Genomic DNA, 15,453 nt, shown 5'->3' with positions numbered 1-15,453 from the left:
TAGGGATACCACGTCCTGTTCAGTGAACTGAGTGTAAAGACTTAAGACTAGGAAATACTGCCTCCCCAGAGCGTGCTGCTGCAGCCTTGCTCCCAGCACCGAGAGGAGGGGTGTCCTTACACCAAACTACATTAAAGAGAGTGTATAGTAGAGTTACAAGAAACTGGACTAGGACTCAGAAGACCAGGTTCTGATCTTGGTTCTGCCATTTGGGAAGCATGCAGTGTGGGGAAGTCACTTCCCAGCTAAAAATGCAGACAGTCGCAACAATCGTGCTTGTGTTGGGCTGCGGTGAAAATCAGATGAGACAACAGACTTCAAAGTGTTTTGTAAACTCTTGAGGGATTGTTATTTCACGATTGGAGGAAGAGGAGATGGCCTTTGATGACAAGGCTGTAAAGGTAGTTGTCAGGGAGCGTGGTCCCTGGGAACGGAGGAGAACACAACAGGTGCTTCTAGGAAGACTCAGCAGTCGGTGGTGACGGTGGCTGAGAGCTCCTGGATGCGCCAGGCACTGCAGGCCTTGCACAAGATGTGCCCATCCAGTGGGTAGCAGCCCTGACACTCACCCTCAGAGGACAGCAGCAGCCCACACTCCTGTGTGAAAAGAGGCAACAGCTTTCCATCAGGCCCAGACCCCTGGGTTCCTTGTCCCTTGTGCTCTACCATACCCAGCACCCCAGACCCTGAGAACCTCTTTTCCCATCGCCCAGGCTCCCTGACCTCACACTTGTAACAGCCAATGTGAAAACTGCGATCCAGAGCAACAATTCGCACCGTCTCCTCCTGACCTGGTTCAGGCATGATGGCCCCACCACACACTGAGCATCGTGGGGCAAACTTCCTGGGGTGGAAGGGAACCAGGAGGCTGTCAAGCCACAGGCTTGGAGAAGACTAACAAGGGAGTCCAGAGAAGGTGGGATGCAGGAGGGAACAGCAGAGGCCAGAGGTATGGTCTTGGATCTTGGGGATGAGAGTGACGTTAACAAAAATGAGACATGGCTAGGGGTGGGAAACAGGAGAGGCTGGTACTGAGACATTAAGGAGAGAGGAGGAAGATAGGAAAGGCCAGACATCCTGAGACAAAGGTGGGAGACCCAGCCTGACCTGTGGAAGTCCTCAATGCAGTGGATCTGGCTGGTGGCATCCACCGTGAAAGGGATGCCATCGAGGCCGCGGTGGCACACCACACAGGTGAAGCAGCCAGGATGGTAGGCCTTCCCCATAGCCCGCAGGATCCGGTCTAGGATGGGTTGGGAGCATGTGGAGCACTTCTCCAGGGTGGCCTGTTGGGAAGGAAGGGAGGAAGGTTGAGGGCTGGGGTGACCCATGGCAGCCCCATGAGCATCCTGCCAGCCCAACCATCTGTTCGTGTATCCACCTGCGTGTGATTCAGTGAAAGGTGGCAAGTCTCAGCAATGCAGCTTCATGGACAAGTTATTTAACCACTCTGAGCTTCAGTTTCCTTCAGTAGTAATATCTGCCTCACAGGGGTGTGGTGGAAATTTAACACTTTCCTTAACTCTAAAATAAATGCCTCACACTTGTAAAGGGACTGTGGTCCTTCCCTCCAGCAGCCAGTATTTAGCTACTTAAGTCCTCCATTCTTCTTGTACATCAGTTTTAGTCCCCTACCTTCGAGTCCTGTTCCTCTTTGGGGCTTGGACATCTAGTTCCCACCTTGGATGGAAGCCCCCCACCCCAACCACTCACCACGTAGCAGCTCTCACAATATGCCCTCCTCTCCACAGCATAGAAATGCTGGCCCCGAAGATGGGCCCGGCACGTAGAACACACAAAGCAGCCAACGTGAAAGACGCGGTCCAGGGCCACAACCCCAGCCCCATCCCCAACCACATCTTCTCCGCAGCCGCCACACCGGCCTGGGGACAGGGAGGGACAGGGTCAATCTGCACAAGCTAGGAAGCTGGATCGGCTGTCCCTCTGACTCTCTAGCCCCACCTCCCCCTTCCCACCCCACCGGTGGGGTCAGCTCACCGAAGTACTCCCCGCTGGGCGGGTGGTTCATGTCATGCACCAGCTTCTTGGTCAGCCTCTCAAGCTCCTCCTCGGGAGGCTGGCTCAGGGGCACCTGGGAAGTGAGAATCAGGGGTTCGGCCCTACCTCTAGCTCCTGACCCTGTGAAAATCGCTGAGGGTGACCAGGCAGTTCTGCCCAGAAAGCTCATCTGAGAACGTCTCAGCCCAGCGTCCAGGCGGCACACCTCGGGGAGCCAGGGTACAGCTCCAGTCCCCTCCGTCCTGTACTTCCTGACCTGCCCACACTCTCCGGGGATCCAGAGCTCCGACACCTCAGACCTCTGACAACCAGGACATTAAACACCACTCCTCACCCTGCCCAATCAGTGTCCAGTTGTCTGTGAGGACCCCAAACCCCATACACGGTGCTTACCTGGGGCCCATACCCGCCTCCTCTTCCTCCTCCTGCATGGCCAGAGACCCCGGCAGCCTCCTCTTTACTTCCCGGCCCTGGCTCTCGGTGGCTCCTATAGCCAGGCCCCCAGACTTCACCTCGGCCTGGGAGAGGAAAGTGGGGGCCCGGCAGGGGCCCGGAGGCCTGAGAGGCCCCCCGCCTGGGGGGGCCACAGCCTCTCACTGGTTGTGCCACCTTCACTTGCACAGGGAAGGCAGGGCCGGCGGGCGTGCTTGCTGTTGTGTAGGAGGCCGGAGTGGGGCCCCCGTAAGTGGATGCTGGGAGCGGTGGGGAAGGAACACCCCCTCCATTCGGCTTCAGGGAGCCCACGCAGTAGGCAGGGGGCTGAGGGGGCTCATAAGCCTGAGGAGAAACGCAGACCAGGAGTGAGCTGGGCCCATTCAGGACACACACCTGTGGAAATGCCCCACCCATGTGTGTGGCACCCAGGTAAGTGCTGGTTTTTGACAAGGGCCCGCCTTCAAGTGGCTGACAACCTAGCAAGCTCTGGTGGCCCAGCTTCTTCCACAAGGTGGAGGTGAGGGGTGGACTGGGTTGAGAATCCAGAGAAGGGACCAGGCTAGGGGGGCGGGTGGGGGGACAGGGGACAGGGAGCAGAGGAGGGACGGGGCAGGACAGGGGGTCACCTGCCGGTCAGGCTGCCGTGGGGCATGACCACGACCCCCATCCAGCTCAGCCAGCATGCTGGTCAGCGAATCTATCTCAGCATCCAGACTTCCTGGGTGCAAGCCCCCTCTGTCTGGGGGGAGCCCCTGAGGATGGAGCAGAAGCAGGGAGAAAGCAAATCACACGGCCTCTTCTCCTGCCCTGCCCTCACCCCCCCCATCCCGGTTCTCACCTGTGAACGCTGGGGTGCTCCATGGCACCCCACCCAGGCCAGCCCCCGATCCTCTGGTCCCCCTGGGGCCTGGTAACACTGCTCAGATGGGAGACGGCAAAAATTGACCCTGGGGTGGGACTGGAGTGCTGCGGTGAGGGAAGAGAGAGGAAGGGTAGATGGGGAAGGAGACGAGGGTGACACTTGTGGAGGCCGCCCTCTTAGGTCCCTGGTCTCCCCTCCCCCTCACCCCCCCTCCCCACCACCCCCCTACCCCCCGCACCTGGGCTCTGAGAATGGGACAGGAGGCGGGGAGGGCTGCGAGAGGGCTGGGGCTGCTAGTCCCAGCCTGGCTCCGGGGAAGGGGCGGCTGGGCAGGCTGGGCAGGAGGCAGGAGCCTCAGGGCAGAGGTGGCCTCCTCGGCCCACTGGGGACTGCCTTACCTGCTCCGGGGGCTGGTGGCGGCCCCGGGGCGCCCCGGGGGAGCACTCTCCCCTGAGGGGCTCTGGCGGGCTCCAGCTGCTTCGGGGGGAGCCAGGTGGGCCCCGACATGGCCTGGAACGGGGGACCTCCAGACCGCGGTCAGGGCCCCACGGAGCCCTGAGCCTCTGGCCTTGACCCCTTCTTCCGTCCCTCGTTTGGGACTCCAGGAAAGAAACTTTTTCTGGCTTTTTTTCCTCTTCCTCCCCAATTTTGGGGATGGCCACGCCCCCTGTGACATCATCGCATTCCTGGGGGAGGGTCACGTGGCCCCCTAGGCCCTAAACTGCTGTCCCTCCCTAGTCAGCCCCCTCCTGCTGAGCGGGGAGGGCTTTCCGCGGAGCCGGCGTCTGGGAGGCTGCAGGCAGCCTCCATTTCCCCGAGTCCCCCAGGCCCTGCGCCCCGCGCCCCAGGTCCTGCCCTTGGCCACCTCAACGCTGGGACGCTCTGGCGCTCCTCTTTCCCACATCCCCCCATACAGATGTCTCCCTCCTCCCGTCCCATCTACCCACCCCCCAGCAGTGCTCCGCCAGCCCGTAGTGTTTTGGTCTTTTATTCACGTTCAGCAGTTAGAAAAATAAAACAGAACACAAATATCACAACCTCAGGGGTCAGTGAGTCTGTTGGGTGAGGGGGAGACTGAGGTAGCCTGAAGTCACGAGCGGAGACCCAGCCCCGGACAAGGCACCGGTGAAGGGAGGGAGGCTGACGTGGCCAGACAGCTGCCCTGCACGCGTGCACCAGGGCCCCTCTCCCAGAGACAGCAGATGCTGCAGATCAGGATCACCTAATACCTCCACCTGGCTCCGTGTACCACGTGTGGGGCAGACGGGGAGGCGGCCCTTCTCCTCCTCATCTGCTACTCAAGGTGGGCCTCCCGGCCTGGGCACCCTCTGCTTTAGGGATGAGGCATCAGAGATCAGTACAAGTGACGGGGGTGACGCCATGAATGAGCAGCGTGGGGCCCAGATCACGGCTCAGAATCTCCAGGAGCGCCAGGTATCGGGGGTATCGGGCAGAATCAGCAGGCGGCCGAGGCAGGTACAGGAAGGTGAGGGCAGTGGCGGGCCCCTCCACACCATTCCCACCCTCAGGCCCACCTGGCCCTCCTCCTCTGCCACGCGCCTGCTGGGCCCGAACCAGGGCGTTGGCGCTGCATGCCAGGGCCTCTGCCTCCGCGTCTCCCCGCCCACTGTTCACGAAGTCCCCTTCCTCCTCCTCCTCAGGCTGCCCAGACCCAGCCCCCTCGCCCCACACTACCTCCTGCACCTCAGCCCGGATCCTCAGCTGGCTCAGCAGTGCCCGGAGCCGCCCCTCGGCCGCCCCAGGGGCCTCCCGAGGCCCCAGGCACAAGAAGATCCGGAGCCGGGCACTGTGCCAAGCAGGCACCATGCCCAAGATGGTTGCCATCTGCAGCAGGAAGAGGCCGCAGACGTCTACGTAGCCAGGCCCACCCCGGGGCCGCAGCAGGTTGAGGGGCCACACGTCCACGTGATGCGGCTGAGAGGTGCCCCCAGACCCCCGGCTCAGCCGCTCAGGGGGCAGGGCCCCACAGGCCCGGGCCAGGACCACATTCTTGTTCATCTTGAGGGCATCTGCCACCGTGGCCACATAGTCCTGGGGAGTGAGAGCCCGGGGGCTCCCAGGAGCCCGGGGAGGAGGGAACAGGGTGCTCAAGGCTGGGGTCCCGCCCTCCTGGGTGCCACCTGCAGGCTCAGAGAAAGCCGGGTCTGTCAGGAAGTGGTCCTGCGGTGCAGCATCATCATAGAAACCCAGGACCAGTGTGTTGGGCTTCATGCCACCTGGGGGCAGACGGGGGAGGAGGGAAGGAACCAACAGGAGTCACACTCACAGGCACAGTCTGCCCCACGCTCATCCCTGCCCACTCGTACACGCTGACAAGGAAATGTGTCAGCCGTCAGGTATGAGATTCGCACCGGGCCTGGTCTCTTAAGGCAACATTATGCACATTTGCATGATGACTTTTCATTTTCCCAAACACTTGCACATGCATTTATTCGATTTACCTCCATGACTAATCTCCCCCACTTAAATAAGCAGAGGCCACCTTGGGATTCTTTTAACTAATGAGCACTTCCGGTCCATGGCAGTCAGATGCATTCGCTCCAAGCTTCTCCCAGCACACCTTTTTCATGATGGGAGATGAGTTTGACTCCCGGGGGCAGACCAGACCCCCTGATTAGTCAAGCTCATGGCCTCAATCCCCAGGGAGACAGCACCCGGATTCTGCTGGGGAAGGATGAGAACTCGGGCTGGGGCTGCACAATGCTTTCATGACTGCAAAGCCCTAATGATGGTGGGTCCAAAGCACAGTCCCCAGAGAAGAGACAGTTAACATCTGCCCACTAACCGGGGGCCACGTGCTGTTGAAAGAAAGCACTTCATGTTTTAACTCATCTGATCCCTGAAGCAACACCACGAGGTAGGGACTATTTACTTCACCCCCTTCTACAGATAAGGCACAGAGCGGTGAAGTCACTTGCCCAAGGGCTCATGGCTGGTAAATATGGGGTCAGCAGGTGAGCACAATGTGCCCAGCACCAGAACCCACTCTCTGAGCCTCTAAGCTGGTGTGTGTACCAACCACAATGCCCCAGTCCCTGCCAGCAGCCGCTGGTTTTTAATTTTTGGATAACCTATATGGAATCAGATAATTCCCTCTTTAAAGGGCTGCGTGTACAAGAAGATGCTGAGACCTCTTCTGAGACCCCTTCTCGTGAAACAAATGAGTTGCTTAAAATCTACCAGGAAATCAAATTTTACTTGCCAGGGGAATTTACTATTTAGAGAAAACCTTTTCCGTTTTATTTGAATCGTTTCCCACAGGATACATTTCATGAAAGTAGTGGTTTGTTTGCACAGGTTTCCCCAAAAAAGGTGGGGCTGAGGAGAGACCAGGCCTTCAGGTGCTCCAGGGTCTGTCTAATAATGCTGGAAAACAACCCAAAACACCTCAGCAGGTGTGAACTCCAGCTGATCTTGCAAATTAAGCTAGTTATACCCCCTCCTGAGCATTTTCCAGGGTTCTGATTTACACCGAACAGGGCAATGTCCAACACTTGAACTTTAGCCAGATTCTAAATGGAGAAGGCAGCATGCACTCAGAGAGGGATTAAGAGAGAAGGAGGCAGCTAAGCACGGATCTGGAGGAAGCCTGGGTGCAAGGTGGGAGGCCTCGGTACTAAGACGCGGTCACAAAGCTGGGAATCCTCCACTCCATCCAAACGCATCAGACCCATGCATCCCCCACATCCTCTGTGGTCTCTGGGGGCCATGTTACATCACTCTCTACTTCTCCACCCCTTCTAAGGCCCAGCTGAGATACCATCTTGTCACAAAACCTTTGCTGGCCACGTCAGCACATGGTGAGCTTCCTTTCTCTGAACTCGGGTGGTTAGAAACCTTCTGTCCTAGATTTGATGGGGCAGCCCCCAGGCTCAAATAATTCTCCCATTGTCCCCAGAAATACAACATGCTCTTCAGAGCCTGTGCCCCAATTTTTGGATCAGAAAAAAATAACAGTTGCCCCATCTTGAGTCCTTAAGCATCTCCTCTGAGGTTTTATCACACACTGTCTGTTAGCTTTGAGGCTGTGTCTTATCTGCACTCGACAGTGAGTACCTTTTGGAGTCTGCAATCTGTGGTTTATTCTCTGGGGGAGGGGAACAGATTGAAAGGGGCCACACAGAGGCCCTAGGGGGCTGGGGGAAGGAGCAGCTCACCAAGGCCCGAGATCCGCAGCAGATGCTGAGCTCCCTGGCGCACGGAGGGCGAGAGGGTGAGGTCCACGAAGGCCTTCACTTGGGCCCGGTCCACCAGGCTCAGCCATGCCCCGTACTGAGGCTGCACAGGGTCCGAGGGCAGGCAGTCTGCGGGGAAGGCAGGCAGCAAATGTGGGCCAAACTCATGTACTTTCTCCTAGAGTTCAAATCCCAAATGGGCAGAAGAAAAAGGTCTAGGCAGGGCTGAGGCTGGCTGGAAGGATCGTTCGGGAAGAACCACGAGCCTCTGGGACACAGAACCCAAAGAGCGTCTGAGACTGAGAGGGAGAAGAGGAGTGGGGGGCAACTCACCGAGGTCTCCCAGGGTGACGTGGCCCAGCACGTAGAGGCCCCCCTTCTTGAGCTGGTTGGCCAACCGCAGCAGAGGCAGGGCACCCCGGGGGTTCCCCACCAGGAGCAGCAGCTGGGGCCGCCAGAACTTCACGTGATCCTTCCGGACATCCAGCCGGAGCAGGTACTTACGCACCTGGGGACAGGAGTGGGGTGGTGGGGAGGAAGGGCTCAAGCAGGCGGCCCCCACTCAACACTTCTCAGACAGGAACCCCAGCTCCAGCCAAGGGAATGGGAGGCCTCCTTCAGGGGTGGGCATTCCCAGACTGCCTCCTCCCCTCCCCACCCTCCTCCAAGCCCCCTTGACCTGGTGGAAAAGCAACGCCTGGCTGACGTAGCCCCAGCTGCTGGGGCCTCCTCGAGCTGTGAGCAGGGCGGAAAGCAGGCCCATGAGAAGCAGGGAGCCGCCAGCAGCCCCGGGGCTGATGAGAAACATCATGAGCAGACAGGAGGCCACCCCCAGCAAGCAGGTGTGCCAGGAGAACAGGCTGAAGGTGGGGCTGGGAGTGGACGGAGAGAAGGAAGGAAACTCAGGGCCTGAACACCATGCCACTCCACTCCATCCCCAGCCTCGCCCTCTCGTCCGTGTCCTTCCCATTCCTTTCTCTTTTTCTGTGGGGACACAGGCATCTTATTCTCTCACCGGAAGTTGGGGGCCGAGGCCCACTCCAGGCTCAGGCAGGACAGGTCCACCGCAGCATAGGCCACCAAGTAGAAGACAGTGACCACAGCAGCCAGTGTATTCAGCTTCCCAGCCAAAAGCACCAGCTAGACAAGGACCAAGAGGCTGGGTGCTGATGCAGCAGCACCTCCCCAATGCCAGTGCATCCTGCCTTTTCATTCACATCTCACAGCCCGCGCCTAAGCCCCTCCTGGTCCTGTGAGCGTAACCAGGAGGGGCTTAGGGTGAGGGGAAGGGCAGCCTGAAGAGGAAGGCTTACCTGCACTAGGGCCCAAGAATAGAGCACGGCCCCCCAAGGGTTTCCCCCTTGGGACACAACCTTGGCCGGTGCCAAGATTACTCCTGTGCAAACAGAAATGCAGCAGACACGTCAGCCTGGGCCAAGCGGAGACAGAGACAGACACGGGAGGGGCAGTCAGAGCTGGGCAGGGGCAGGGGACAACACACCAAAGAGGTCGTCCTGGGCCAGGGCGTGGAGGATGCGGGAGGCGCCAATGAGGGAGCTCATGGAGGCTGAGAGCGAGGTGGCATAGACACCGATGAGCACCAGCGGGGGCCACAGGCTGATGGCGCGAAAGAACCCGTAGTCTTCCTGCAGCAGGGTCCTAGCGAGAGGGAAAGGAGGAGGACACGGATAATAAATGTGCACTCATCCTGGGGTCCTCGTGAACAAGTGCTCACGACACTGTGTGAGGTTAAGAGCTGGGTCCTCTCAGCTGACCCCAGCCTCAATCTCAAGGACCATAGGAACAGATCAAGTGTGCTGGGGGAAAGACTTGGCATTCGTCGGTTACCATTGGGCTGCTTTGGATTTAATCACATGGTGGGCATTCCCAACAGTAGGTGCACAAGAAGCCAACTGTTTCTGGAAATACAAATTGACTAGAAAGCTGTTCCCCACCCCAACCCCAACTCAAGAGCGTATAGCAGTACCAGGGACACCGCAAATGCTGGCTGTGGACTGGCTCTCACCACTTCACCAGCCCTCCCCATTGGTGGTGGCAGCTTCCTCTCTCCCCCAATGCGAGAAACAGTCCCCAATTTCCCTGCACTCCGACAACTTGGGTGCCTGCTCTCTAGCCTGTGTTTCCTTTGGTGATCCAGGTGCGCCAGCCTTGTCCCGACACCCCACTCCACCCCCTCGAGGGCCAGGCTCACCCCCTCCCCAGGCACCTGTCACAGGTGAAGCTGGAGAGGAAGAAAAGCAGGATGTAGATGAAGAAGGTGTAGGCTACAGCGACGATGGTACCCAGAGGAATCGCCCGGCTGGGGTCCTTCAGCTCCCCTGGAACGGAGGAGCAGAGGGAGGAGGTCAGCCCTCCACCATCCCTACATGCCTGAGCCCTCAGCACTCCCGTAGGGGCACAGGGTGGCAGCCCCACACCCCCAGGAGGCAGCAGACAGGTGGTCTCACCTGACATGTTGGCCCCGGCCATGATGCCCGTGCAGCCATTAAAAAGGACGGCAAAGACGCTGGCAAAGGTCATCATGGCCCCCGTGGTATAGTCCTTGGCATAGCCAGCTGAGGAGGGAGCGTTCCCAGGGAGGAGAGGGTGTCAGCATCCCTCCTAGGGATCCAGGCATCATGGCCCTGCCACCTTCTCCTCACATTCCACAATGTGGAATTCCACCACCCTCACCAAGACCCCAGCCCTGAGCCATCTCTGGCCCTGGCTCAGCTGGCCTCCTCACTTCCTGCTCCCCCCATACTCCTCTGTTCCTCTCTCCAGGCCTTCAGTCATGCTCCTTCCCATGACTCCTTCCCTCCTGCTCCATGTGAACTCCTCAACCCACCTGGGCCACATCCAGCTCCACCTGCTCCCCATCTCCCCAGCCCATGCTCAGGTCTCCCTCTGCTCCGCTCCTCTCCTGACTCTTGTCAATTTGACTCACACTCAGTCTTATTGCGCTGTTTGTTTCCTGAATGTACATCTTATCTCTCCAACTAAACCAGTTCCTCTAAGGCAGGGATTGTCTTGTGGTTACTCTCGCGCCCCACTGGGCCACACACACAGTGGCCAACACATGCCCGACAGATTCCCCTGCACTGCTCCAAGTCCAGACCTGCTGCCCCTGATTCTCTCTGACATCTGTTCTCATCCAGGGATTCCAACAGCCTGGCCCCCACGTGTGCCCGCTCCTTGCCCAGAAAGCCCCAGCACCCCTGCGCCCAGCTCACCACCCAAGTTGGCCTTCAGAGTGCTGCTGTTGAAGCCTGTGAAGTGGCCGAACTGGGGCGGCAGAGAGGAGCCATTGGGGCCAGGCCGAGGGGTCAAGGGGATGTTCCTGGGCCCCACAGCCACAAAGCTGACCAGCACCGAGGCCAGGGAACCCGAGACCAGCAGGAATGTAAGGAAGGAGGCGCGGGCGTAGAGGCCAGCCCCTAGGGTGCAGACCCCGCCCACAAGGCCCAGTAGCACGGAGCCATAGAGCAGGCTCCAGCCGTAGCCCTGGGGCAGCACCCGGAGCCCGCTGGACCCTGTGGCATCTGCAGAGAGGAAGGAACAGAGTTAGAAGGCCAGACCCCCAGGAGGGACCCCAACATGACTCAAAGCAGGAACAGACCCCCTCTTTGGCCCACCTGTCCTCAGAAAGGCCACCTTTCCCAAGCCCCCACTCAATTGTACCCCAGCATCCTAGCCCTCCCTGGTGGGTACCACCAATCTTGCTCTGTTGATTTTAGGGGTATTAGCCTGGCCTCTCCTAGGAGATGGTGAGCTCCCTGTGGGCCAGGACAATCTCTTGGACGTCTACACAAGGCTGGCACACAGTAGGAGCTTGAGAACGCCAAGCTAATGGGCCATTTTGCCCTTCTCCTAGAAAGGGCTTCTCTGCCTCATGATCCCAGAATCCCAGACCCTGAAAACCCACAGAGCATCCTGGACTGGGGTGGGGAGCACAGACCAGCCCCAAAGATATCGAGCACAGCCTCCACCAGCCCCAGCAGGGAGACGGCACAACCACAGACGTTTGCCAGGTAGAACATGAGGCCGATGCTGCCCCCGACCTCAGGCCCCAGGGTCCGGCTGATCATGACTGAAAGTGGAAGCAGAGGTGAGTGTTAAGGGAAAAGAAACTGAAATGGAGCACGAGGAAGGGCCCTGGCACAAAGCTCTCTGCAGCTGGCCCTGCATGCCTCGTCTCCTTGCACACACTGGCACTGTTCCCTGCGGCCAGGTGTCAATGTGTCCCAGCACAACCACTCTTAAGCCACGTGGCTTTGCCCAAGTCACTAACACACTTGAGCTCCAGTTTCCTCATCTGTAAAATGAATACTATCTAATTGACAAGACAGTAGAACGAAAATGGCAGCTGGGAAGACACCTGGTGGACTGGAAAGTGGCGCTAACGTGAAAGGCCACGTTGGTCACCTTCCCCATACCAGCCTGCCCACTGGACAGTCATTAGAACTTGCCTCCCTCTTGCCCTGCCCCCCTGGAGATGGAGGAGGGGCCCCTACCTCCTCCCCACAAGACAGAAGAGCCCAGACCCCAGGCCATCGCTGTTGGAGGATACAGTAGGCTCCACCTCCCCGCACAGCTCCGTTGGTGGCGATGGCACAGACAGAGAGGACGGTGAGGGCCAGGATGAAGTAGGCAACCAGAAGCATGGCCAAAGCCTGCAGCAGCCCAGCATGGCCTACCACAAACCCTGGGACAAGAGTGGCAAAGCAGGTCAGAGGGTGGCTCATGCACCCCAACAGCCAACCCCCACCCCACTGGTTGTCAGTTACCCCCAGGCCAGAGCTAAACACAAGGCTACAAGGAGCCCTCTCCCCAAGCCCTTCATCCGCCCACTTCTGCCAGGGCCTTTCCCCGCTGCACCCCCAAGTAAGCCCCACCACCCCACTCACCAATCCTCAGGAAGACAACTATACTGAACATGGACAGGACCGTGGGCACCACCACACCCAGGAAGGTGGAGAGCTTCCGGGCAGATGCCCCTCCAGGACCCCCAGCCCCATTGGCAGGGAAGGCAACCCCTTCCTCCCCCAGGAGCCGGTAAGCCAGCAGAGGAGAGTTCTCGCTGGCCATGGCTGAGACAGGCAGAGGAAGCCACCAATGGGTTATGAGGCCTGCAAAAGGGAGGATGCTGAACGGAAAGCAGCTCCATGGAGCCCCCCAAAACACCTCTAACCAAACACCCAGAAGCCTCCCCAACAGGGAAACACACACACACACTCACCAGCAACTCAGAGTTAGTGGGGGGAAGACTGGTCCTGCCCACTGCCCAGAGAATGGCAGGCTCAAAACCCCTCCGCATTTGGGTACCAAGGCCCCTCCCAGCTCCCCTTCTCCCACATCCCTGAGACTAAGGATGGTTAGTGGTTCTGGAAGGTGCAAAGATCCTCTCCCTTCTTAACTGGCAGTACAAGAGGAAGCAAATCTCCTAAAAGGGAAGTGAGTTATGGGCAGGAAGCCTTCCTCACCCCCTCCTCCAGAGTCCTAAGCTGCCCCCCTAAGTTCCTCTTGCAATCACCTCACCCAAGGCAACAAGAAACTTCTGCATCTTCCAAAGCCCCACCTCCGCCAACCCTCTCCCTCAACCCATCTCAAACCTGCTCCTCCTCTCTCCTCAGCCTCACCAGATTCCTCCCACCCACACGAGGCGCCCCTCAAATTCTACCCACCCCAACACGCCCCTCGACTACCAAAACAAAAACACAGGCCGGCCACACAAGCTGGGTCCTCCTCCCCCCACCCGATTCCTGCCCACTTTCTCCTGGGGCGGGTGGGTGGCGGCCGAGATCTGCTTCTCCCCGGCCAGGCGCACCCCCATAGCCCGGTCCCGGCGGGGCGCTCCTTCACTCACCGGAGGACGCAGCCGCTCGGGGGGATCCCCGAGAGCTGGAGGGGTCCGCTAAAGCGGAGGGGGCACGGTCGCCGGAAAGATAGCTGCGGCTACCGGGATGCCAGGCCAGGAGCCTGCCTCCCCAGCGCACGCGCCCCATTGGTCGCTGGGCAGGCCCCGCCCCGTGGGCGCGCCCGGTGAAGCCCCGCCCCCTCGGGGGCTCCAGTGCCAGCGCAGCTCCCGCTCCACGTGCGCCCGGGACCCTGCCCCGGGGTCGCCCCTCGGGCGTACGTCTCCTCCGGGTGTGGGCCACGGCTCCTACAGCCCCCATCACCCTGGTGCAAACAAGCGCCCGCTGCGCCGGCAGGACCCCACTCCGAGCTCGGAGGCGCCGGGAGGAGCCATCGCTGAAAGGGGCGTGTGGTGGCCGCAGAAGGCGACCTGCAGGTGGGCGGGGCCGCGACACCTGGCCCAGGTGCGTCGCCAGGAACGCGGGGCCACGTGGGTCGGCGCCCTCTAGGGTCCTACTCCTCCGGTCTCTCGAATCCCTGGAATGTCCGCCGGGTCCCGGCTTCAGCCCTCACCCCCGCGAGGGCCCCCCTCTCGCACCGGGTCCAGCCGACCGGCTGCGCTCTTCGCTTCCGCCAGCGGAGGGAGCCACTCGCCGCCGATTCGGCGAGCCCTGGCGGCGCAGGCCACCATCGGTCTGCATCGTCCGCCGTCCGCTTTCTTGCCTCCCGCGCCGTGTTCTCCCCTCTAGCAGAGATTACAGGGCTTGTGAACCTCCGGGAGTTGGGACACCTCCTCACTCTTGACAGGTACTCTCAACATCAGCACCATCAGCACCTCATCTGCAAAATGGACATTAGCTGGAAGCTCCCGCATAAAGCTGCTGTGCGAGTTCAATGAACTAACAGGCGATGAGAACAACGCCGAAACGTTCATTGTTATTGTCTGCATGCAGTACTACATTAAATATGCATAACCACTCTGTGAGGTAGGTACTGCTATGATTTCCATTTTTCATTAGGAATTTATTAATTGACGCTTGCTTCAATTAATAAATTCCTAATTTTTATACCGTCCTTTATGGCGACACCGTCATCTGAACCTCAGGCAATGAACACTGCTTTTCCTGCCACAGGTCTTTGGCTGTAGATTATCTGCAACATTTCCCTAGGAGAGGAAGGGCTCAAACCGGCCCAGATGTGGGACAGGTCTCATGAGCAGTTTAACTGTGGCATTTTCAGAGGTCATCTCTGCTGCCCGCAACACAGAGTTTGGCTCCTGGATCTCTCCAGCACCTCTCCTGGCACAATTTCTGGTGATTTCAATATTCTCATGGATGAGACTTCCAATACCCCGCCTGAAAATTGCTTTTGCCTCTATCTCAGGCTCCACAATACCCAGTGGTTATGCCTAGACTTTGTCGCTACCAACAACTGCAGCCCCTCCCTCTTTCCGTTCACCTCTTCTAGTACTCCTGTTAAGGAAAAAATTAATCTGACACTTGTTGAAATGGTACAGAAGACTTTATTCAGGACTATGGCAATAGGTGTCAAGACTATCATAGTAGGAGAGAAATCAGGCTCAACCCCAAATACAGCCAAGACAGCTGGGGATTTATAGCCAACAAGCAGAGGAGGGAGTCAGTGGATGGAAAATCACTAAGAGGAAACACCAAGCATAGGGGGATTCTAGCTAAACAGACTTAACAGGATTCTTGCTGAAGGCAGGCAGGTGATGAGATATCAAGGGGTGGGGGGGTGTGGATATTCTCTCTAAACTGGGCTAGGAAGGCCCAGAAAGGATGGAGGCCAAGGGCAAGGCCTAGTCCAGAAGAGGGCTCTGAAGGGCCTCACTGAAGTTTGGTCAAGGAGAGGGTCTTTGTCATGCCCTGACCCCAGTGATCCTCCACCTCACTGGACCCCCAATCCATTGGTCCTGCCCTCTTTCCACTGTCCCCCATCACTTCCCTTCTTACCCAGCTTGAGATTCACGGTTGGAGAAAAGCACTCCCTTGCTCCTCTGGCACTTTATCACACCTCCCGGCCAAACCACAGCCCTGGTAAACGCAACTCTCTGTCGACCCTGAG

The 15,453-nt window shown here is 58.8% G+C and overlaps 2 protein-coding genes across 9 annotated transcripts; both read right to left on the bottom strand.

The window, feature by feature from the left end:
- Positions 1 to 323: 323 nt before the first annotated feature.
- On the bottom strand, positions 324 to 4,203 carry TRIP6 (thyroid hormone receptor interactor 6). Of its 2 annotated transcripts, XM_004442886.3 has the most exons (9): positions 3,715 to 4,203; positions 3,293 to 3,420; positions 3,081 to 3,206; positions 2,413 to 2,796; positions 1,999 to 2,092; positions 1,714 to 1,883; positions 1,108 to 1,286; positions 724 to 844; positions 324 to 597 (listed from the first exon to the last, which is right to left on the bottom strand). In XM_004442886.3, exons 1-9 carry the CDS (start codon positions 3,821 to 3,823, stop codon positions 466 to 468), a joined length of 1,443 nt encoding a protein of 480 aa, XP_004442943.1. In that variant the 5' UTR covers positions 3,824 to 4,203; the 3' UTR covers positions 324 to 465. The 2 variants fall into 2 exon arrangements, with proteins under 2 accessions (XP_004442943.1, XP_087273801.1); XM_087417675.1 differs by lacking the exon at positions 3,081 to 3,206.
- An 85-nt stretch (positions 4,204 to 4,288) lies between these two features.
- SLC12A9 (solute carrier family 12 member 9) lies at positions 4,289 to 13,510 on the bottom strand. 7 transcript variants are annotated; one of them, XM_087417671.1, is made up of 15 exons: positions 13,379 to 13,427; positions 12,752 to 12,955; positions 12,420 to 12,641; positions 12,083 to 12,217; positions 11,438 to 11,602; positions 10,746 to 11,054; positions 9,981 to 10,088; positions 9,740 to 9,851; positions 9,014 to 9,171; positions 8,826 to 8,908; positions 8,528 to 8,652; positions 8,192 to 8,384; positions 7,846 to 8,020; positions 7,495 to 7,641; positions 4,289 to 5,553 (listed from the first exon to the last, which is right to left on the bottom strand). In XM_087417671.1, the coding sequence occupies exons 3-15, from the start codon at positions 12,598 to 12,600 to the stop codon at positions 4,664 to 4,666; spliced, it is 2,781 nt and encodes a 926-aa protein (XP_087273797.1). In that variant the 5' UTR covers positions 12,601 to 12,641; positions 12,752 to 12,955; positions 13,379 to 13,427; the 3' UTR covers positions 4,289 to 4,663. The 7 variants fall into 7 exon arrangements, with proteins under 7 accessions (XP_087273797.1, XP_087273793.1, XP_014652630.1 ...); XM_087417667.1 differs by lacking the exon at positions 12,752 to 12,955 and having other exon boundaries at positions 13,379 to 13,507; XM_014797144.2 differs by lacking the exon at positions 12,752 to 12,955 and having other exon boundaries at positions 11,471 to 11,602; positions 13,379 to 13,506.
- Positions 13,511 to 15,453: the final 1,943 nt, after the last annotated feature.

The sequence above is a fragment of the Ceratotherium simum genome, chromosome 26, assembly GCF_057802395.1.
Source record: "Ceratotherium simum simum isolate JZ-2026a chromosome 26, ASM5780239v1, whole genome shotgun sequence".
NCBI classification, from domain to species: domain Eukaryota; kingdom Metazoa; phylum Chordata; class Mammalia; order Perissodactyla; family Rhinocerotidae; genus Ceratotherium; species Ceratotherium simum.
This window is presented reverse-complemented; position numbering and strand designations above follow the sequence as displayed.